Source organism: Channa argus, chromosome 12 (genome assembly GCF_033026475.1).
Source record: "Channa argus isolate prfri chromosome 12, Channa argus male v1.0, whole genome shotgun sequence".
Classification (NCBI taxonomy): Eukaryota; Metazoa; Chordata; class Actinopteri; order Anabantiformes; family Channidae; genus Channa; species Channa argus.
Window position 1 is genome coordinate 24576063 of NC_090208.1, and position 24986 is coordinate 24601048.

Genomic DNA, 24986 nt, shown 5'->3' on the forward strand with positions numbered 1-24986 from the left:
GAAATTGAAGCTTTTAGCCCTGAGCCACAGCAAATCTGGAAATCTCAGCATCTACTGCTGCAAATTTACCCTGCGGAGAATTTGGTGCTGTAAGTGATTTTGGCAGCTTGCAAGATGTTGTTTTTACAGGTGTGTCTGTAAGGAACATGACTGAAATTTAGTAAATAAAACATTTCTGGCCTATTTCTGAACTCTGTGCCTTTGTAAGGCAGTTCAGAAATGGAGAAGCTGAGATAAAGGGCTTTGAGTATGTCCGGTCGACTGTGGATGTGAGTGATACTTTTCTTACGTCTGAAAGCCATAAACCGAAGGTAAGTATTGTAACAGAATTTATATGAGACCTAAAAAAGTCACGGTTACACCCTGGCCCTGGACAGTCTTTAGGACATGTACAGGTATGCGATATCTGTTAAAAAAACAAAATATATTCCTGCTCTGCACATTCCAAACCTTAGTTCTATGAGGTAAAAGCAAATGTGCCCCTTTTTAATTCCTATCACCTTGCAGGAAGACAGTTATTCTGCTAATTGATAGTTGGTGTCCTTAAGCACAGAGAAACCATTTTTGGCCAACAAAGACAGAAACAAAGAAGAGTGCTGGGTAGAGTATAGGTGAACAACATAGATGTAATTGTCTGTAATTGTATTTACAGATGTTTTAGGAAGACAGATATCACATCACATCACATTTTAGCAGCCATAAGGACATTTTATTAGGTAGAAAATGGAAGAAGGTTCTCCTACGCCCCTTTAATTGGTCCAATAACAACATTAAGGTGGCTAACCTACGCCTAATTCTAAACTCCATTATGAAGGCAGAGGCTGAGATGCCGGCTAATGCTAATCTGCTAGGCTAAGCTACTTAGCTTTATGTAATGCGAGATTAACTGTTGTTTTTCTTCATGTTCATTAGGTTTAGCTGTCTAATTTCTTCTTCTGTGTTCTTAGGTGATTTAACTTGATATTGCATTGAATACTTTTCTTACTGACAACGAAACCAATGAAGGAACTAAAATGAAAATGAGAAAATGACTGAACCCTTTCTAAAAGTTGAACTAAAGCCATGCATTGATAGAGTGTGTGGACCAGATCCTTCGAAGGACTTAACCCCTGACACGAGGCACAGTAAAAAGTGGACTGTCCAGATTCCACAGCTGCAGTGCAGCTTGGCTTGGCTGTTGCTGCAAATGTCTCATTTGATTTTTTTTTGAAAAGTGAAAACTTTGTTTTTATAAAGTTAAACTTCAATATTCTCCTTAAGATACTAAGTGATTTCCCAATACTTCCTTATGTAGAATTACAGGTGATAACTGATCCAATCACAGCGCGGCCAGCTTCCAAAGTTATGTCAGCCATTGGTCAGTAAGCAATAGTCAGCACTTATGTCATGTAATAAGAATGTCTGAGAAATATCTGTGCTGCCAAATTGGCAGATGCTCTATCAGAGGCAGAATGTGGTGAGATCAAATAACACATTAGTCTATGTGTGTGTGTGTGTGTGTGTGTGCATGTTTTTATTTCCTCATGTGGACAGATTTTTTTTACTTTACCTGACCCTTTAACATTTTGAGGCCAAATACTTAGTTCTAGGAGGAAATGCATAGGAAATGTGTGCTTGTGTTCCATATATGGAAATTAATTTGACACATATTTCACACTTGATGTTAGCAGCATGTAGGATGATGATGTATCCTTTACAGATGTTTACCAAAAATGGTGCGTATATACATCTGGATTAATGCAAGGAATTTCTGCAGCTTTTCCTAAACATGTCAACCTGTAAAGTTCAGTTTTGAAAGTAATCATCTGTGACATTTTCATCTGAATAAAGCCCATTACGTTACTGTCAATGGCAGAGTGACATAACACAGAAGTGCTGTCCCCGTTCCTGTAGCTTTTACACCAAATGCCTTGAGCACGTCTTTGAAAAAGCGACAGTGCACAGGAAGTGCTTTTTCCATTTTAAGGTAAACAGACGATGTTCTGTGTCATCACAGTGCAGTGGGGCCATTTGATTGTGTACTGACCAACATTAGAACAACCTTTAAAAAAGAGACCAACTGTAATTTTGTCACTGTTTAAATTCGTTCTTGAACATTTTGAAGTTGATTTTGATTGATTTGAAACGAAACATCACCACCAAATAAGCGCACGTACACATTCCTGATTTAACGTGCTGCTTATTTCAGAATGGTGGAGAGGGAGGATAAATGTTTGCTGCCATGTTAACTTTTAAAAGTTGCCAGTTGGTGATTTCTTGAACCACTGTGCATCAACATAGCATCACTTACAAACCACTGATGTATCACTTCAACCTCACTTCCTGTATCATATTTAGCTTTTTTTAACATTTGTTCTAGTTTAGATGAGGAGAAGACACTGTGTTTGTGTGTGTGTGTGTGTGTGTGTGTGTGTGTGTGTGTGTGTGTGTGTGTGTTTGTGGTGGGGGTTGAGAGCTCAAAAGCTGAATCTGCACTCAGCAGACACAGGGCATCACCTGGACCTGACCAGTATGTTGTGGGAGGTAACTAGCAGCCTGGTGTCCGGCTGGTGCCGGGGCACCAGGTTACGGACCACATGCTTTCAGGCACAGTTGTGACACCTCTTTGTTATTCTGGTGAGCCGCACACACTGTTGAGTCGAAATCAGAGCACACGCTTTTTAATGTAACATTGCTCATCTTTTGTCTGAATTTGCTGCTGAGAAGCTGAAGTGACACATTCGCAAAGCCACAGTAAAAACAAGGGCTGATATCAAACTGCATTCGGGAATTTGGCCGCTGTCACTCATGTCATGTCCTGTTAGTGTCTCTCTCAATTTCACTTTCGATGTCACTTTTCATTTGCCGTCCATTTTGCTTTCTTTATGCACTGTGCTTTCTACATCTGTCTTTTCAATTTCGCCCCAGTTTCTTGCACTTTACTGGCAAGAAAATAATGAACAATTTCACCAAAGCATAAATATAAAAGATCTTAAAATGAAATTGTCTTTCAGGGTTTTGGACATTACTCCGTATTCCAAAAAAAACAAAGGTCTAAAATGAATTCATACACCCACTGAGCACCAACAGCTTATTTATGTCACATATTCTCCTTTTCTGCTGGGCCATTTACTTCACCTTCCACATTCCTTTCTCTTTAGCCTCCTTTGTTCTTTATCTCATCATATCCTCGTTCTTTGTCTCTCGCTGCCTCACTGTCATCATACATGGCCATATGCAGACAGGAGCCTTTGTTATAGTTATCAACTATTCTTTTTCATGTAGTGAGGTTATTATATTCCACTGACATGTTTGCATTCACTTTGTAATCTCCTCCACCGTCCTTCATTTGATCTCACACGTATAAAGATGTGTATTGTATACACAAATAGGTTATCAGAAATGCAGTTAAATCACTGTGGGATCTTGTGTGGTGATACAGTACATCTGTCTTCTCAAAATGAATGAACAATGTCTTAATACATATTTGAAGGAGTAGATGGAATGTGATTAACTCTTGTATGTATTTGGTTTATGATACAATACCTTAGACATACATTTTTTAGAAAGGTTTATTTTATTATATTTTTTATAAGAAGTCCATTTTTTTTAATTAAAAAACTTGAAACTTTTATTTTTAAAGCAAGATTTGTCTGTAATCATTGTTGTTCTCCATACTTGCTGTGGACAACCTGGGTCCACTGACCCTGCTGTTCATGTATGACTACAATACCTGCTGAGCTGCAGCTGCCCTCCGATTGGTTCTTGACAAGCCAAACAGCTAGTCTGACAGTTTTCATGCTATGAAATGTTCTGCTATTAGTTGGTTCAGTAACGTACCTGCTACCTACCAGTGGGTCAATTGAATTATTACTATGCATGTGATAATTTGGTGATATCTAGTCGCTACTTTGGTGTTGTAACTTAAACATGATGAATCCCATGTAGAGAGGAACTTGGGGTGGATGGTTTTTAATTTGTTTCAAACCAACAATGTTGTAACTGTCCTCAGTGTTGTTTCTTAACTTGTTTTAAATGCCGGTAAAAAGTTGAGAGTCCTGCGCATTGAAAGCTTTAAACTGTTAAATTACAGTCTAAATTTGGTTAAAAGTACTGTTGTGGTGAAAGCTTGCAGTATATTATTGCTTGTACATTTTATCCCAAATGTAAATATTAAATGCGTATAAGGAGGAAAATTATGATCAAAGTCAGACAGGCTGTAAACCATTGGCAATCACATACACATTATGGGCTTCTTCTTTAACAGAAGGATATAGCTCTACGTAAACATGATTGATTCAAGTGGTCAGTAACAATGAAAATATTGCAGTTGATTGCTGTATTCATTCACCACCAGAGTTATTGCTTCCTGTACCGTACTATATGATTCTACTATTCCTGGTAGTGCATTTCAATCCACGTTTGATAAAACAACCAACTTAGCACAGTTCCACTGTTGCATTTCACCTTAACCTCGTTCAGTTCTCTTGTCACTTCATTATATCTATAACAGGTAGTTCATACTATTCCTCTGCCAGCATCAGCAGCTAATAGACCTCAGACCATCAGTGCACATTGAGAGCATTGAGCTTAGTGCCAAAGTAGAGTCTGAATGGCAGACGTGGAATACGAAATGTCAATGTCGCTGCACTGATATTTTAGAGGCACACAGAGTTAGTGAGTTAAGGTGATTATTCATTACACCGTCATGACAAGGTGCCATTGCATCCCACAGAACCTATAGTGTTTCAGGAGGTAAAGCAGAGGGACCCTATATGGCTTCTTTAGCAATATCCTGAGGCCAGTTTACCCAACTTTTTATTTACCCAACACCTTCTGCTACATTACATGTGTGATTATGACAGCCAAGGTATTCATGAGGATGTTTCACCATGTCACAGTCTATGTGTATTCATGTGCATGCTCGTGCTCAGTGGTGTCTCCCTCTCCCAGACTGTGTGAGAACAAAGAGCAGCCAGAGAAATTGAAGGAAATGTCTGTGAGCTCTAAGTCGTCCTTGAATATTGTTTTTACTCCAGGTGTGTCTCTTTCAAAGACAGACAAAAGTGAAGCAGCAGACGCTCTAATCAAAACTGGGAAAAAAAGGCAATTTCAAGCAATAAAGGGATGTATTTACAAGAGCTGTCGGCAAATGAAGGGCAATGTTTTTGTATCAGATGAATTTAGTTTCCATTTTTAAAATTTTTTTTTTTTCCACATCTGCGTCGCTTCAAAACAAAGAGCGACCCTGCGATGAATAACTAAAGACCTGTACGGAGGTTTGGCATCTCTCCTGCAGTCTGCCAGGCCCACCAAGACACCCACAGCCTACCGCAATGTTTATGGATGAGATGTCGCATGCCGTACCACAGGGACAGGTCGCACCCGGACCCTGTGAAATAAAAAAAACCCTCCACCATCTGCACCGCTGACATTTCCCACACCAGCGAGCGAGTGTGAGCATCTGGTGTTCACCTCTCTCGGCTTGTGCAGGGTTTGAAGTTGTTGTACTGTCATGCCGCTTTGTGGTTTGTGTGCAGCACCCTGCGTGAGCCATATGACATGTGTAGAATGCCGTTGGACCACCTCGTTAGTGTGTGTGTGTGTGTGTGTGTGTGTGTGTGGGTGTGTGCTGAATTCCAGTTTCTTTTTTTCACCAGTCTTCAGATTTGTTACCTCAGTTCTGGTTTGACTATTCAGGAAATACTTTTTTTTTAACAAGCTCTTGAAGGTTGCCATGGAGATTAATGTCACTTGTATATTTCATTTTCAATTAGTTAGCGTGATAATCTTTATGTGCCAATAGTTTGAAAAAGTAGTGGTTTCCACCTTTTTGCTAGTAGATCAGTCAGACTCTAAGCGCCACATCTTGTCAGTTATAGTCTTATATACTACTATAGTATATACTACTATATAGACTACTTATTATACTACTAACCATGGCTAACCTAACTAGCATCGTTATAGTAACCTGGCTGACAAAGCTCCTAGCTCCAACTTTGCCAAGTTCTGAAATCAAAGTACAGCTGAGGCTTGAATATTTCTTAGAGTTTAATATAGTTTATCCAAAACCACAAGTGTCAATCTAATAGACTCACTATGAAAGATCAGAAGCTTGTAGTAACCTTACTTTAAGTAGAAAAGCTCAACTTGGCCAGACTCCATTATTATACATCTTCCTTTACTTTAAGTGATCGAATGCCCCAATTGGCTTGTTAGTCAATTAACTAAACCCATGTAGAAATCCTTGAAATTAGTCTTTTGATCTTATTTTAAGACTTTGCTGACAGAATGGCAACAGGACATGAGGACTATAGCAAATCTTATCAATCTAAAAAAGTACCAGGGGTGAATCGAGAAATTTTTTATTGGGGTGGCCAGACTGAGGCGCATGTACAAAAAAAAAGAAAAAGTTTTAAACTCAAATTTAAAGATGTTTTTGAAAATAATAAACTGTATATTAATAAGCTAATCTGCCATTTTTAACTCCAATTAATTATAAACAAAAAGTTGGGAAAAGGTAAAAATCCATCCTTTGCTGGGTTTCAGCTGCTACAAAATATAGTAGTGATAAAATATATGAAATCACCTAAATGGACATAATAAGAACATTTTTTTTATATTTGCCCAGTTCTCTTTTTAGTAAAACTTCTACAGCAGCTATCCACACGTTTGCCACTGTGGCAGGGGTGGGGTGTGGTGGGGTGCCGCAAAGTGCACCTGCAGACACATTTCTTTGTCTTAAACACAAAACGGAAGATTTAAAACCGTATTTCCAGTGTGTTGTCCATTGCGCAGGTTTTAGCACACTCTTGGTTGGCACTTTATCCCTGCCAGCATAAACCTGGACTCTATTCTGGGTGCAGAGTATTCGACATCTTACATCAGCTCCTGGCCAAGGTTTGTTTCCAACACACCTCACACATTTTGCTTAATGATGCAGCACCTTGCTTACTTCATAGGCTTGGCCTGGGAACAAAGGTTGCAAGGTTTGAAAGCCCTTTCAGTCACCGCTCAAAGCTCTTGTTTTCACTGCGGTTTGACGGACAGCACAACTCAGCCATGTGTCACAGTACATTTGTGTTCCTCAATGGCTAAAGCAGCCTGGGTTTTTCTACTTGTTTAGACTTTAACACTTTCTCTGACCTCATTCTATAGCTGGGTGGCCTTGGCTTGAATAGGAATATATAAATATATGGAACACATAGAAAGGGCAGTAGGCACGGAGATGGAAGAACCAACGGAAACCTGAACACTGTGGGTCAATCTTGGTTGTCTGCAGAGTTTCTAAGAGTGCTTACAGTTGCACAAAGAGCTTTAGACTTCATTTATGTGTGTGTACTGCAGTTCCTGTACAGGTGTGTTTGCGTCCTGGTGTAATGTAAGTGTTAAGTCCAACACACACATCACACTCCATTCCTCTTTCTCCTTAGAAGCTAAATGAAGTGTGACAGGGCATTAAAGTAGGAGCAGAGTTCTGGGTCTTTCCCCGAGGGAGATGGAGATGAAGGAGGCTGGAGGATGGCTGGAAAGTGTGTGTGTGTGTGTGTGTGTGTGTGTGTGTTTTGATTAATAGCATAAAGTAACTGATGGTCTTTGAACTGACCAGAGGTGAGGGAATCTGAGAGATGGCCAACAAACCTCACACCTCTTATCTCTTATTACATAATATCATAAGAGATAAGAAGTAATATATCTTATTATATCTCTTTTTGTGAAACTTTTATCTCATTTGAATTTGGATGTCAGCTGCACTACTCATCCTACAGTGGATTTATGCAGCAGGTTTGTGTACGAAAAAACAAAAGCGGAGACATGTTTACACTTTTCCATTTCTTTTGCTTTGGGAAGAAAGCGCTGCCTCAACTGCACTTTATGCTGATAATGAAAAGTCAGTTTGTTTTTATAATGACTAACGGCGGACGCTTGCATTATCAGCAAACGGTCCTAAGGAACAACTCGCAAACATCGAGAAACTCCACAGTGCAGCTAGTGTGCTCCATCACAGAAACCACCTCTACACTACCAACTGTATTTCCTTCTTAGTTTAATTTTGCTGTTGCAGTAAACTGTTTTTCCATGTGATTAGTCAGCTCGGAATCACAAAAGTTTCTGTCTTCTAGCAGGAATGGAGCTGCAGGGTTGGAGCTACTCCCCATTTAGAAAAAATACACACACAGTTTTAAATGAAGCATGTGTGTGAGGCACAGATACAGGCAGAAAGAGACAATGAGTTTATTATTATATTGTTACAACCCTGCTAACCCCAATTATTGTTTGTCCCATAAGAGACGAGGTCTGGAAGAGACAGCTAGAGACAGGATGATCTCACGAGGGGAGAGGGGCTCAGTGTAGAGACAGCGTTTCTTGCTTCAGCTGACAAGTAATGAAGCATTGCAGCCAAAAAGCACCAAACTCAATTAGGCGTGCTAATACTCCATTTGGTTGCACCAGGCATGTTAGTCCTAATGTATTTACATAGCCCTCTGGTCGGGGTCCTTGGCCTGTTGGACTGGACGCTAGATCCAGAGCTTTCAGGGTACGGCAAATGTTTTGGGGATTTGACTGATTATAGCCAATATTTTCTTCCCATAATAAGTCAGCTGTAAAACAATTGACAGCTTTTGTCCAAAGAATGACAAGTATCCACAATACTGCTACTGCTGCCATTGTCACAGCTTAAAACTGTGAATGCTACTCATACTAGTACTCTCACTAACACTGCTGCTAATACTTACAAAAGAATTTTGGGCCCTGAGTACAGATTTTCTGCTGGGTCACTAAAGACAAATTATGTCAGTAACACATGCATACACAAAACTATGCCAATGATGGCATAGTTATATTTTTAGCTCTTGTAAAAAAATACAAATAAAATAAAGCTAATAAAATGTTATGTATTCTCAATAACCCAATTTTTTACTAAAAAACATCAGATTTTGACATTATAATGAGGTAGAGCGGTCGTCCACCAATTGCCTGTTGCTGGTTCGGTCCCCTGCTCCTTCGGTCACATGTCAAAGTGTCCTTGAGCAAGACACTGAACCCCAACTTAGTTGCTCCTGGTGAGCGTTGACCAGCTGCATAGCAGGTAGAAAAGCTCTATATAAGTGCAGTTAAAAAAAAGAAAGTAAATGTCTCATTTCACTTCAAGCATGATATTATTAAATTATAATTGTTGATACATTTACATGTTTATGACTTTAGCTGCAGCTGGTAACAACGGAGCTTACTGTAACAAGCTTATGTGCTCGTTCAACAATCATATGTTTAGTCTCATCATTATAAATTGAATTAGTTTATATACTGCTAGGTGACTTGTGAATTTCAGAGGTCAGTAAAGTTTTATTCCACAGTATGTTGTCTAAATCTGAAAACTTAACTAAAACTTAACTTAACTAAACTTAACTAAAACTTAACTGGATAAATGTAGAAGAGTAAACGCACAAATGTTGCCTCTAAAATGTAGCGTAATGAAGTGTAAAGTAGCAGCACATATATGCTTTTAACACATTTTTATATATCTAAATATCAGTATAATCTGCTCAGGATGACCCCCAACCCATCAAGTCTTCTATACCAAACAAGGAAAATGTTGGGCAGGCTCAGAACAGTATTGTATTTTATATCTTCAACAACAGATTTAATTTTTTTATCTGTGCCTCCTTTAAATTCCATTTTAAAAAGAAAATGATTCATTTAATTCCCCCTTTATATTAAATCTTTCTAACATTTATAGTTACATTGCGATCAGTTAGTTTATATATACCTGTACTTATGTCAAGGTGGGTTTAAAATACAGCCCAGCAAAACAAACACAGTATACAATTTTCTTACATGCACAACAATGTTTGTGTGAAGTCAAGAACAGCAGGTAATATTAATACTAGTTACACTGCTCCTTTGACGCAGACAGGGCTAGATAAGGATACAACTGATATTGTACTTAGGTGGTATAAATTACTGTTGATATTTTGTGTTATATTTCTAACTCAATTAAAAGATTATATGATGAAAAGATAATTAAAAATAACTTGACCACAGAAAAATGCTAGACAATTAAAAATGATGAACTAGGTCTAAAACTATCAAAATGAGTTGCATCATAACTAATATCAGACATTCCAACACTCCAAAAAAACCCTAAAATGACTAATGCAGACAGTAACTGGATATAAAACACAAAATGAGAAAAAAACAGACACAAAGGGGAAAGGGGGGGGGGGGGCTCTCCCAGCTGTGCCCAGGGCCTTAGTTTCTCACGATCCATCCATGTCACTGCTGCAAGCAGTAATGCTAAACATAATTAGCATACTTCTGCATGTATTGGACTGAAATCCAATGTAGATGTGTAATTGGAATCGATGCAGGTTAAATGTTTCCCCATCTACAGCAGGCATTGATCTTTTCTACAATCAATCCGTAATCAGTGGGACTGCAGCTTCATATCTCATGATCAGCTTCCACCTTTCTTCTTCAATTCTTCAGCCGAGGTTCACTGTATTTAAACTTAGCTTTTTCTCGGCTGGCAGTTTACGCTGATAAGCTCCTTCCATTTCGCTTTAGTCATTTCCATAATATTTCCCTCTGGCTTAGAGTTGTGATATTGTAATAACCCTGTTCTTTTCCAGGGGAGTAAACACTGCCCTCTGAAACAACATTAGCAGTACCTCATGACAAGGTGGAAGAATGTCACGGTAATGGCCCTCAGTGTCCCCGAGACATAGCCGGATCAAAAACACGCTAAATAACAGCCGAGTAGCAAATATCTGTTGTTTCTTTCCAGCTTTCCACGCAGCATGTAAGCTAAACTGTGCTTGCACAATGTTCGTTGGAAACAGAGAAAACACTATGTATAATAATGTACAGGGATAAATAATGTATCTCCTTTGTGTAATTAGAGCAGCTCCCTGAATACATTTGCCCAAATTAGACCCTGAGAGCATTTCCACTGTGTTTAATGTTGCATTCAATACTTGTTACTCTCTGCTCCACTTAAGTCGTATTTAACTCCCATTAACAAAACAATCTCGAGCATCGGTCGACTGTTAATAGCTTCTTTTTAATTTGTTAATGACATGTGGTTTTAGACTTTGCCGTTTAGAAGGGGCTGCAATGCGTGCTTGCTGTGAGGCGAGGAACAAGGGTGGAAAGGGACAAGAGAGCTGGCAACGGGCATGTCTGAGAAAGAAAAATGCAAAAAAATAGAAAATAAATAAGGGCAGAAAAGCCACAGGAATGACAGGAGAACGAAGGGGAGAGACAGAAGAAGAAGGATTGGATTGTTATAATGCTGAGGCAACAGCTGTTCAGCTGTGGCGAGCAGCTGAAACCACTGAAGGGGGTGAAACCTGAGCCAGGACAGGAGGCTCTGTCCGTGCCACCATGACAGTTAAGGCAGCCAGGACAGACACAAAGGAGACACACCTGCATGCAAACATGCATTTAAAGTAAACAGATGATGATGAAATATATAAAGCTCTGATGTGTTATGATCAATAATCTGATTTAAGGGGAATTCAGCCGATTTTTAAACAGAAGATAACTGCTCATTCTGAGAGCTTTGACTGGTCAGAGAAAAAAAAAGATAATCTCATTGGAGTTACTCAAATGTGACTTAAAGGGACACTACACACTACATGTGCCTTATCTGTTCACTTAAAAAAAAAAAAAAAAAGCATTTAAAAAGCATCGTGTGTCATGGAATCATTAAAACCTATTGTTTTTGTTACCAAGTTCACTAATATTAGAAGTTGACTAATAGCCATTTCATTGATGACTGTCATTGCAAGCACGACACACATTTTAAATCCAAATGGACAAACATAGTTTTTATGGTCAAAATGATTTATGTTGGAAAAATCACTTTTATACACATCATATGCCAACAAATGAATACAATAGTACAAAATAATATTGTAATTTAAGGTGTGTTGCCCTTTTTATTACAAATCCCAAACTATCTTCAAACAACACTTAGTTACCTGTAAAACCACAGAGGTTTTTTTTTGTTTTTTTTGCTATAATCAGTCCTCATTCATGCCTCAAAGGGATCACTTCCTTAAACGCTTTCAATTAAAGTGATGGGACCAATATTCAGCAAACAGCTGTTGGCCCCATCACTTCTGTAGGAAGATTTTTTTAGAGATATTAAAGGCTTTTATTAACAATGGGAATTGTTACAGCAGGTTGTTTTGAGAACCCACCGTTTACGTTTGGAAATTTGATCATTTGATTTGGACTAACCGTGCACTAATTATAACCAGAGCTTTTCACTTGCATCCCATTCATCTTTATTAGCAGATAGCATTTGCTTAGTTGTCATGGAGGGTGGGGAGGCAGGGTTTGATAAAAATACACTATGAAGTTGCATTACTGGGATTCCTGCACAGTAAAATAATTATAAAATATCAGCAGACTTAGTCTTTAACAATAGTGACTTCTGAAATGTAAATAATTAAAAAAGCTAATTCAACGATAAAATTCCTGTCATTCGTTTTGCTAAGAGGCTAAAATCTATTTAAATATAAATTAAATCAATATAGTGTTGAATGTTGAATAATGAAGTGGTGTGTTAGAGTGAAACCACAGTCCGCTGGATATCCAACATCTTTTGTCTCTTGAACTGAGCAAACTAAGAGGGATGACGCCTGTTTCGTGTGCTAGTAACAACATCTGTTATCACTGATACGCTTGATGTGGCAATTTGCAGCCTCAGCTTCAGAGAGGAGGAGAAGTAGAAGGAGAAGAAGAAAGGAAAATTGTTACCATCCATTTGCTGGATGAAGAATGTATGCAGTCACGGCTGGTACACATGGACAATAGCTGCACATAGAGTCTAATAAGGAATGAGGGGAAATTGAAAGAAGTGTTTATTTGCCTTTTTTTTGTTGTTGTTCTTTATGGAAGAAATATTAAAGATTGATAATGAAATTTCATCCACAGTGAAAGAGGCTCCTTAGCGCTGCACATGCCGTTCACACAGGGGGGTCTTTTCTATTACCATGGTTCCACCTATGCTTCTCTGGCTAATGTTTATTTTCTCCCTCTAATATATCTGTCTGAAAAGACTTTATTAAGATTTTTATTAAAGCTTTAGGTGCACTATTCTACATTTGTCGACCTGAAAGAAGGACAACCTTCTCGTAACTCTGACTATGACGTCAGTGTCTCATTGTGCTAGACAAGAGACAAACATCCTAGCTCATAAGAAGGCAACAGATCTCTGATGCTCCGGAGTCTCCTCAGCACATTTGGTGGCAATCTACTATCACGTTTGAAGGAGCAGTTATCTCGATTAATTATCTAGACACCCACACTCAACATTGTGCTAAAAAGTTGTATTCAGTGAGCGGTGTATGGATTTCTTTATTTTAAAGTGTCAATTGTTGACTACAAAACACCCCAGTAGTGATGCAGGAGCTGTTTAAAGAAATCTTGTTTCTAATTTTATGGCCTTTTTTTGAAATCCCAGGCTCCCACATGGTTGGCTTCAGTGTAGTTCAGAAAAACGTGTTTAGGTAAAATATAAATAACAAGTTTGGAGTTTAATATAAATGTGCAAGACATGGAGATAAGTGTTCGTCAAGACTGAAATTCAAGCAACACGCAACAAACCAACTATGAAAAGCAAAAATGCTGAATATATGTGTAGAACTCTTGATTATATGTGTTTCATTGCACAACACTTTTAAATAATAAATTATGCCACTGGATCAAATGACTACATGCATGTATATAAAAAGTGTCACTCGTAGTGATGGACGCACAGAAAATTATTAACCGCCTCTGCAGTTTTTCTCAGCGCTACAGAGTGTTGCAGCCTCCTTTAACACAAATTGTGGTTTCCCAGCCTGCAACTGTATTCTTTTGGTTCACGCTCACTGCTCTCAGCAGTGTCGTTTCACAGCAGGTAGCTGTAGTTGGTAAAATAGCTCGGGTAAATCCATTGCACTGTGTCCTACAATAGCTGTCCAGAACTAAACAGCAGGCAGACAATGATAGCAGCTCACAGTGTTTCACTCTGGCGCTGGTGGAAAACATTGTAAAGGCAGTGGACACAAATCTAGTTGCAGTCAGAACGTGTTTGATTTGTGCATGGGTTGCATGTAATACTATTTAAATTGCTTTTAAAGCCTAATTAAAATTGAACTCTCATTCCTGAAATCTGGACACTTGTCCTACCCCTGTTACCCACAATTACCCCAAAGTTCAACGGAAAAACCTTTCTATGGGGGTTCAGGCTAGAGAAGACAGACAGCAGACAGGACAGGATGCTGATATTGCACTGAAACTCACCTTGGTAAAAACCTGATGAACGCATCTAACCTCAGCGTGTGTGCTTCAGCCTGCTTTGGAGAATTACAGCACACATCTAGATAAGGTCACGAACCTCATCAGGTTTCCCCTTGAAGACCAGCACTGATTATTTTAAGCTGGGTTAAGTTGGGTTCTTGGTCCCAGTGGCCCTGTCGTAGCCCCGGCACCTCTTCCCTAGTAAGCCGCTCAGATCGATGGACAGATCTGTGGGCCAGAAGGCTCGTTTCAGCCCCATCTTCATAGATTACAATCCCTATTACAGCCTTCACACCCCCATCCTCCTTGTCCTATCTTATTTCTAATGCCTCACTTTCTTGTCTCCCCTTTCTATCCATCTTGAGCCCTTTCCTTTTTCTTTTTATCGTTCTGAAGCTATAATTCTCCCTTCTTTCTTTGTTTCATGCATCATCTTCCCACCAATTTATCTATTCCAAACTCTTTCCTCCCTTTCGGCTCTTTTCTTTGTCTCTTGGTCTCTTGCCATCTTTCTTTTATCTCCCCACCTCCTACTATATCCCATATCTCTCTTCATCGCTTCTTCTCCTTCCCCCTTTGCTCTCCTCCTCAGTCCCCAGGGCCTCGGGCTCACAGTGGTAGATTATCACACATCTAAGGAACTCCGCTTCCTCAGTCCTGTTGGTCCAATTAGTTTTCGAATTGAGCACCAGTCAATCTTCTTGAATCTCCAAGGGTACAATTGTTCTTTTATGCACATGAACGTGTATTTGCATGGATAAATGTCTTTTTTATTTAAATACATGTTTAACTGTGTGTTGAATATACACTTTTAGATTTGCAATTACAGTAATATGTGTTTCCAAAGATAGTTTGTTGTTGTGGATGCACCCAACAATTAAAGACAAATGGGTGGAGGATGCCCATGCAATTGTGTGAAAACCCCACCCCTAACAGTTCCTTGGAACACAGGCCTCCAATTTGATCACAGTCCAATTATAGCAATTGCTCACATATTCATGCAACAGAGGAAGAGCACCACAGAGACTCAGAGAAGCATGGAGATCACAAAAAAAAAAGGAATAACCAAAAAAGCTATTAGACATGAAAGGGGTGGAGAAAATTAAAAAAGTTGGATGAGCAGGTAGAAGTTTAGGAGTGAACGGTTTTGTTTTTTGAAGATTTTAAAATCACATAAATTCTTTATTGCAAACTGTATTTTCTACTACCTATTAAAGTTCTCTGCTATCCAGATGTGCCCATGCTCCTCCTGAGTGGTCGGAGACTTGAAAATTAGGTCAGCATGAGCCTTTTATGTGGACAGAGCATAAGGCAAGCAGACCCAAAGGTCCATGTAATTGCGTTCCCTTTTTCTATGCCTGAGCAGTTTAATGAATTGTGGCAATCTCAACCTACTGTTAAAATGGTAACGAGTTTGGGGGTCACTGGCTGGCCTCAAATACAGAGCATGGTCAAGGTCCGAGGCAAAAACCACTTCACCAAGATGTGGCTACTCAATGGTGGCTGGTGTCCTGACCCATTAACGTAGCCATTCAAAGGGAAGGATTGGGGGTAAATGGGGAACTCTTTGAATGAATGAAGTCCTTGAATTTCTGCATGAGTGTGTGTGTGTGTGGCTGAGCAAGGACAGGGAAAGTGACAGCAAGGGAAATGTCACTGAAAGGTCATTTGTGGTAGAATGCAGTTTCACTGGAAAGTGGCCACAGTGAGCCTCACAAATACAATTCCATTAAACACCATTTTTAGTCTGAACTGTCCTTTAAAACGTTTGCTCTTAAATTCTAACTTCCTCGCAGCAGAGCAGCAGAGCAGCGTGAGGTCAAATGTCATGGTCACCCAGACTCATTGAACCAGCAGATTTGAGAGTTATCATGCCAGAAATAAACACTGAATAAACTTTACCTAATATGGCCAAAACCAGTTCTAGTATTATGTAAAACCTAGCTCACCAACATTCTTATTGCCGAATGCTTATGATAATAACATTAGTAATAAATTACAAACAATGCTGAAAAAAGAAATGCCAAAAAAGAAAATAATGCCTAATTTTAAATAATCATGTAATGTGATTACTGTAAATGATGATCGAACTTTCTATTCAAAATATTGAGTGAGCATTGCTGAACAGATGCATCCCATAAAATTTAACATTATAATTAAAACTGACACAGTGCTAAGTTCCATAAATACTGACACTTTTTACAATAGAGGGTTTTATAAGTCTGATCAGTACTGTCACACAGTAACAACTGTAAGTCATGAGTATTAACATGTAAATTCACAGAACTACAATGCATTAGACCATCAGTTAGGTCAGTTGAAATTACGGCATTAGCAACACATTCTTAACGAGCTGCAATGCCTTCATTGCCATCTGGTTGAAAGATTATTTGCCATTTAAATCTTTTCAAATGATCTTCTACCTAACATCATCATAAAACATGTGGACAAGGATGTTCTATGTGATACATTTTGTCTCATGGCCCCCAGTGAGACTACATTTAAAAATGGAACCAAAAGGAATCGTGTCAATATTTTTTGAATTGAATTTACAGACGTTTTACCATACAAAATCACTTATGTGATGATTTTTCATTAAATAAAAACTAAAAAATGAAGAAATGTACACAATATTAACAGCTGTTCAGCTGGACATTTCAGTTCCAAGGAAGCACTTCCTGTCTAAATCTTCGCTGTGCCATTTCAATTAAAGACTAAATTCACCCCAAATTTGCTCAGTGTTGTACATTTTTGCAAATGTTAATGCAGATGTGTCCATCTCATTCTCTGTGTGTCTGAGAGAGAGAGACTGAGAGGAAGAATTAGCTTCAAAGTGTCAGAACAAAGTCATTCCCTAAATTTAATCGCTGTGGAATTTACTTTTGTGCCAGAAGAACATAAATTGGGCTTCATCTTAAAAAATAGACAAAAACCGAGTTCCTCACTTTATCCCAGGCTGTGATGAATTGTTAATGTGTGTGTGGTCTGTTTCTGGAAAACCCAAAAGCACCCTGAAGCGATGAGGAATGGGTGTCACACACTCCGATGGAGCACTTGTATTTCACTGTTTTCACTTTAAAAATGAATGAGTGCATTCTTTCTTCAGAGCCTCTGAGTCTGACAATCTTCACCCAGCCCCCCCACCCCACCCCCAGTGTCTCTTTACCATTTTCTCCTTCTGTCTGCATCTCAATAGCTGATTGATAGCACTCCATTGACACAAAGTTGATGGGAATGTTTTGGGGACAAACAGTGGTTGTCAAGCTGGACTTCATGGTCAACTCTGCAGCGAGCTTGACTCTCAATGGGGTCTCTTGTAGCTCTTGTCTGGAGTCATCCAGGGGTCCTGACCACCATGTTGACTTTTCCCCAATAAAAGCCATTAGACTCATTGTCCGTCAGCTTACAAACAAGAAACCCACAGTGGCTGATTATGTGGTTGTGGTTTTACAAGGACGATATTTTCTCTATGACAGTTTGATCAGGTTACAGAGTTCATCGCAAGCTACCTTGCAATTTATTAGAGAAGAGGATACAGGGACTGTGTTTGTCACGAAACAATCGTGTGACATGTTTTCCAATACTCGCTGATGCTAAATATGTTTCAGATTTATTCGTATTAAATTACATCTGACTGGCATGACATTACTTTGGATTCATGGCACAGGCCAGTTTTGTGCTTTAGTTCAATGAGCTGTACAGTGCGAAAAAGCTGCCAAGCCTTAGTTTTAATGCACAGCTCCATACACAAGAAGCAACAGAGGAATCTGGCTTCTGTGACGTTGAGTAGTTTTGTTAATATGGCTAGCAATGCCGCTGCCAAATAAACACTGTCTCCGTCTCCTGCCAGTAGTGATTTATGGCTGGATACATACTCGTCTTGTACACTTCATCCCCAAAGAAAAATCATTTTCCCATAGCTCAGGCCTTGAAGACCAACTCGAGATGGAGAACATTTTTTTGGCAATAGGCAGAGAGTCAATTTTATTGGCAGTGTCATTTTGTATTAATGGCGCATACCTCAATCTCACAGGGCTGATAGACTTAAGAGGCGCAGTTTCTTTTTCTTTCTCATTTTCATATGAGACACAGGATGCAATGTGATGTGTGTCACACTTAAAAAGCTATAATTATAAATTTCTATTGTAGACAGGGCTTAGTTGTAACCGGGAGGCCAACTGTATTTTGTGTAAGTGGAAGGATTCAAGCTGTTAGAGGCTGTGGAGTACTACATTTTCATGAGCAGCTGCTTTTGGAAATCAGGAAAGGGACATGGTGCATGTTCTGTTAATACTGAGACGATATTATGCAAAGACCAGCTGATCTACTGTCGACAGCCAGGTGACGTGCTTGTGTATATCGCAAAGTTGCATTTCAGAAGTTAAATGATAACTTTTGGTCATTTCCTTTATTACTGATATTTAAACAACACCCACACAGAAAACCAACAATGAATTCCCTCTTCTCAAAAGTAATGTGTATTACTGACCAGAACATTTTACAGCAGACTGGGTTAAGCACGAGTCAATTGCACATGCATAAGTTCTATAGTGGGGTTTTTCAAATGACTTACTGAAATCACTTAAAGTCGAGGAAATCATATGCAGTTTCGCACATCACTGTAGTTCCATTTTATCCTGTTTTAGCTTCTTGTTTTGGTTACACTGTCTGAAACTCTGTTTTCATGAATCATGTTTTAACCCACAGCAAGCAGGTGTTTTTAGTGCGAATGTTCACCGTACAATATCTGCTCCGCAACTAACTCCAGACAGACAACACTTACCAGCTAAGCAGGCAAATATTTTTCTTTGGCGTTTGTAGGGACAAAAATTGAATTGAGTTGACTTATATTTGTCTTGGCAGCCAAATGTGTGAATTGAATGTTTCAATAGGTAATTTCATGCAGACTATCTTCATTAGTCAGATGCTGTATTTGTAGTTTGTGTCTCTGCTGTCTGTTAAACAAAATAAAGACTGCAGCTTTTAAAACTCAAGCTTACATTTTCAACTGAAGGCTTAAAGCTTAAGGAGGAAAGAAACCAAGATTGGTTCAGGGAGGCCAAAGTCCTAAATGTGCACCACGGTAGATCTAATCCTTATGTCGTCAAGGGGCCGGTGCTGTTACTTTGCCTTTCTGCCTGCATGGTAAGATTGTCAAGCTTTGCACCAGTATCTCATTAGGAGAAGGACAGCTGTGCAGAGGCGGGCAGCCTGCTTCCAGAGACCCGGTGAGTCACAGTAGGCCAGCGAGCAATCGGAGCAACACTTGCTACATGCTCAATGACTCAGAGAGCCTGACACGGCGGCTTGCTTGCAAAGTCATATATGGCTGCTGTCTAATTCCCCATCAGCCAAGTAAAGGTTTTCTCACACTTAAAGGCAGATAAAAACAGGTTGTACATTGTCACTGCATCTGTTAGAGCAGGCGTTGTTATCAGCACTGGCAAGCGGGCCGCTGCTCAGGGAAATGTCCTCTGTTCCGGTTTTCTGGACTCCATAAACATCTTTTAAAGCCATGCTCCACCAGGGTTGCAACTCCTGAGTTTGGGTTACTTTGAGCCTAGTGCCTTGAGGCTCCACTGATGGGCTTTGATGGCAGTCCGTGTTGCGGAAATTGGCCCAGAGCTCTCAAAGCTCATTCTGTATGTCCCCGGCTGTAGTTTCTGCTTTGACCAACTCTTAATTTTGTGCAGAAAAAACAACGTGTCACCACTGTGGAAGGTCTTAGTACAGGGGTCTTTCTGAATACTACTGCAATTGGATGCTGCGGACTGTGTGACCTCACCAAGGTATAAGGGAGCAATATGACAACCATGGGCAATATTTTATTCAAGAGGGTGGGACAGACTAAATATTCTGACAGGATGAAAACATGTTTGAGGAAGTTTTTGTGCCCTGCAGCCAGGTATGTTATTAAGTCAGCTGAGAAAGACAGCACAGCTTTCATCGGTGAAAGAAATCCACATATATACTGTACCTACTGAACTACATTTCATTTTTCTACATTACATTAATTTACATTAACAGTTCTCCTAATCAACTAGAAATCAAGAAAAAAATACATCAAAAAGAGACTCAATCATGTTGTATCGCTACAGAACATATGGTGATGCTGACCGCGTGTGCTTTTCACATTAAGATGTATCAAGATCAGCCATGTTGAGTTTGCAGCTCGACACCCTGGGAGCAGCCACCTTCAGCATAGCCTGCTGTTGGCAGCTGCCTCTGGGCAGGACCCTTCGGCCAATCATCTCCCCTTTGCCTGAAGGCAGGCCCTGGTTTTTCACTCACTTCACTACCTACAACTGCAACCCTGTCAATCACACCTCTAGACCCCATTGTGCTGCCTGACCCACTAGCATTCTTGCCATGGCAACGCAAATCCCAGCAGACCTTGCTGTCAAGAACAGCAGTTCTCAGAAATATGAAAGACAAGAGTCTCTGATCCAGTGTAGACGCTTGGGGATTGAACCAGGACCCAGATGTGTTGGTCATATAAATAATGTATCCTTCTAGTTTGTTTTATTTTTTTGTAGGAAATCTAGCAATAATAAGGTAACTATCCCTATGTTGCTTTAGCAATCCACAAATTTACTGACAATAGAGTAGACAAACCACCCTAAAGACGAATCTTGGCCAAATTTATAATTTTGCTTGCACAGTGGAGGCTGCAGTAGCAGGAACAATGTGTGAGCTATACTTTAACCAAAGTGGCAAACAAGAGCTATTTGTTCAGGGTAATAGTTTCTCCAAGAATCGTCGCACAAAACTCAGCATAAAAATCCTCAGCAGTGCATATTCTCTTTTCTTGAACTAAACACAGAAGAAAGATTCATTTATATGCTGATCAAAGATTGGCCACCTTCAATGCAGGTCTATTGACCGACCTATGGTGCTTTTAAATATAGCCATTGATTAAAGCCTACAGTTTAAGTCTTGTTGCCTGAATCTGCAAATGTGTGTTCTTACAAAAGTAGATACAGACAAGATAGGTTGTTAGAATTGATTTTAAAAATGTTATTCAATTTGAGAAGCCAATGGAATTTTAAAACAACTAAAAATCACGAGGTTTTTTTTTGCCCTTGGCTGCTGAGTTTCTCCTTGAAATTTATTTCAAAGCCCAATGAAAATGAAAATATAGAAAGTTAAAATAACATAAGAAGATTATGATCAACATATTGAGAGCAGCTAAATGCACAATTTTCACTCAGTATCCCACTTTTTTACAGTTCAGATCAGAATCTCAGTGGAAGGTTTGTTACTCCTGTGAGCCCACGATCATGAATGGTTTCAAAATGACCTCTGCTAGCAGTCGATAGCATTCAGCAAAGGAGGAGTAAAGATTAAAAGCAACTGAGATTTGTTGTGTTTAAATATGTTTGAAACCGACTTTTGATAACTGCAGAAATATTTGCTAACTTGTGGCTGAAAGTCCTGTAAACACAACACGATCAAAGTTATTACTTTGCTGTAGTGAAAGATTTACGGGGCCTGGTGGCTCCATAGTAGAGCATTGGGTTGGTATGCAGAGGGCTGCAAGCTCAAATCCCACCCCACTGGGTGTGGCAACCTTGTTGCAGGTCCCGAGCCCGGGTAAAATGGGAGGGTTGTGGCACGAAGGGCATCCGGCATAAAAACTCATTCCAAATCAACGTTCTGCTGTGGCGAATATAATATATGCAAACTTTCTCTCTGGGTTGCTTACAATTAACAGTATCTTTACCATTATGCACAGTCATGTAATCCTGTTGTAATGTTTATAAGTGTAGTGTTAAAAAAAAAAAACATTTCATCAAATTCCTACTTGTTTGCATGGTTGTGGGGGCTTAGGGCCTCAAGTATTTGAAAATCTTTGCTACAGCCCTGATTTCATTCACTGAATATCTAAATGCATCTCTCTCCTCCACCTTCTCTTGCAGGTCATCCTGATCCTGACAAAGTATTACCACGCTGACTCCACTAAAGTGCTGGAGAGCTCACTATGGAGGTAAGCCACAAGTTTTCACCATGTTTCCTCTTGCTGGATGTCTTCATATCTTGCCTGGCCTCAGACTCGCACGGATCGATCCTCAGCAAGCGTGTCCCTTTTATCCATAGAGTCAGTGCAGATCTTGGTTGTCTTTCTGCTGTGCTTCTTCAAGGAGAAGAGTGATATAGAGCACTAGGACGGACAAAACATCAGCAGGATGCTATGAGTAAAGTGGGGGACCGGAGAGTGGCGCTGCGGGGCCAGAGCGGGCATCTGTTTGGGCAGATAGCATATCAGCGTGGCACAGGGCAGGGGGACGGCCACTGCGGTGCCAGAAAAAGGGGTCAAGTCTAGCTGGCTGAGCTTTGTCTGTTTAGCATAGCTGCTGCTCGCCAAAGACACTTCACACTTTTCTCACGTTTGAGCGGTGGAAAAAGCAATGCATCCCCTTCCACTTCACTTCACTTCACTTCACTTCACAACAAGTGTTTCTTGTGCTCATACATATACCCTCATGGAATATTAATTTTCTCTTTATTCTACATCGACTCCCCACCAGTTCCTGTGGTGCTGCTATGTAACTGAGCTTGACCTTCTCATAGATAATAGGGTCGGGGAGACAAAAAAAAAACTTAAAAAATAGACAAGCCTGGGCTCATAACCCAGCTAAAATTATCCATCTAGAAGACATTCGCAGAGAGCAAAATGTGTCTGATGGTGGTACTTAATTCATGCCATTCACCTCACTGAGGGCTCCATGACTTCAAAGCTTCAGCCTCTCATTAGTGCTGACTGCCTGTCTCCCTGGAGGACAGATATGAATAATGTACATATTTTTATCCTGCCCCTGTTGATGTTTTAATTGTTGCAGTTTATGAATAATGCTCCAGATTCACCACTGGACAGGCTATAAGAGAGAGAAAGACAGTGAAAAAAAAAAAAAAAACAGCTCAGAAAATGGTTGAATTTAATATGAATTGAACCTTAATTGGCAGAGACTGAAGAAGCTGGCTGCCTGCCCGTTGGCATCATTGTCCAAAACGGAAGAATTACCATGAAATTAGCATGTTTCCAAGAGGACTCATATGGCTCTATGAGCACTTCATTGCAGGTATTGTGTTTGGGCTGTTTTCAGTTACTTGTAGCGGCCAGTTTGGCCCCGTGTGGGGATAGTCACAATCCAATGGCCTATAGGCTTTGAAGTCCCCGGGCTGCAGGATCAAACGTGGAAGATGGTGGAAGATGAAGGGTGTGCCATCTTTCCCCGGCGTAGATCCAGATGCCAGGTTTCATGGATGGGGGAAAGTTAACAGCACAGAGAGGAGAAAGTTGTTTGAGCAGCTGAGGTAACGAACTGGGGCCCTTTCAGTTTAGCAGAGGTCTATAGGGTCTGTTCTTGTGCCGGTAAGTAAAGAAAGCAATTTATAGTTTAACACACTGTAGATTTTTTTTCCGAACAATCCATTTTGAAGGTAGAGAGTTTGTTACAATCCCACATTGCTCAACCAGAATAGTCAGGGAGTCAAAATAATCCACGTATTTCCTTATTTCAGAGATGAACCTTGGCTGACCCACACACCATGAGCTGGAAAATTGCCTTCTCATCATGACCGCAACCACACTTTGTGCCACGTCTGTGTTGTCTGTGCCCAGACATATAGAGCCCTTTGATTATCGCCGTCTATTACTCCAGCATGTCTATCTTTCAGTCTGTTATGACTGGCCCCAAGGTCCTATGCTATAACACGCCTAATAGACGAGCTACAACAACGCTCTGGTCAGTGATTGATGCAGCAACAGCAACTGTGTTGTTTTTCTGGCTGAGGTGAAATACAACAGAGGTTTGCACCCCTGAAGTGGGAGGAGATGCAATGGTCACTTCAAACTCAGCTGTCCCTCTGTGTGTTAATGTGTGTTGTAGCGCCTCAGAGAGAAAGTACAACTTGTAGATAAATGATCTTCGTCCATATTGTTTCTCATGTAAGTTAAGCTTCATTAAAAACATCTGATTTACTTTTGAATGACTGATCCTGATCACTGATCCTATTCTCCATTTTTCAAAATGTTCCCGATTTTTGTGAAAGATTCTCAACACAGTTTGAAAAAGTGGTTTATTTGATAATAACCTGTTGACTGTTTGAGTCTGACAAACACAGGGTTCTAACAGAGATTAGGTCATAGTGAGTTTAATCAAGCAACAGAGATCTTTACCAGGCAACAGGCGAAGAATATAAGGACAAAAAGACACCCTTCACTTAGGTGGCTGTGTCCTGCTTGATTAAAAGACAGTTAACTCACAGACTGGACCAATCAGAGATTAGCTTGTTGGAACTGTTTGAAACTCATCATTTCATATCTACAAATAATTTCAAACCGTTATGTAGTTAAACATGTGAGTAACTTGCTTACTGGTTTCATTCTGTTTTTCTTCTGTCCACATGTCAAGTGTCCTTTGGTAAAACACTGCAACCGGGTGTCTGTTAAAAGCACTTTTTAACCCTTTTACATTCGGCTTAAGAGGCTTCGAGTAGAATATCATAGTTTCTAATGTAGATCGTGTTTGAATCTTAATGTTTGTATATTAAAACAGTTGTGCAAGACAATTACACACTACACAACATGAGCCCCATATCAGCCTGACCTGGCACCTAGCAAACCACCCATTACAATGGGCTCTAGAGAACAGAATATAGAGGTTTTTCACCAATATGACCAAGTCGGGTGATAACTTACTGCTCCTCAG

At 39.9% G+C, this 24986-nt stretch overlaps 1 protein-coding gene across 7 annotated transcripts in view; it reads left to right on the forward strand.

Moving 5' to 3' along the window:
• sorcs2 (sortilin-related VPS10 domain containing receptor 2) overlaps positions 1-24986 on the forward strand; it is a 291572-nt gene that overhangs the window by 53699 nt on the left and 212887 nt on the right. For all 7 annotated transcript variants that reach the window (XM_067522965.1, XM_067522964.1, XM_067522966.1 and 4 more), the window contains exon 2: positions 22194-22261. In XM_067522965.1, the coding sequence (XP_067379066.1) occupies positions 22194-22261 (68 nt within the window). The remainder of the gene's footprint in view (positions 1-22193; positions 22262-24986) is intronic.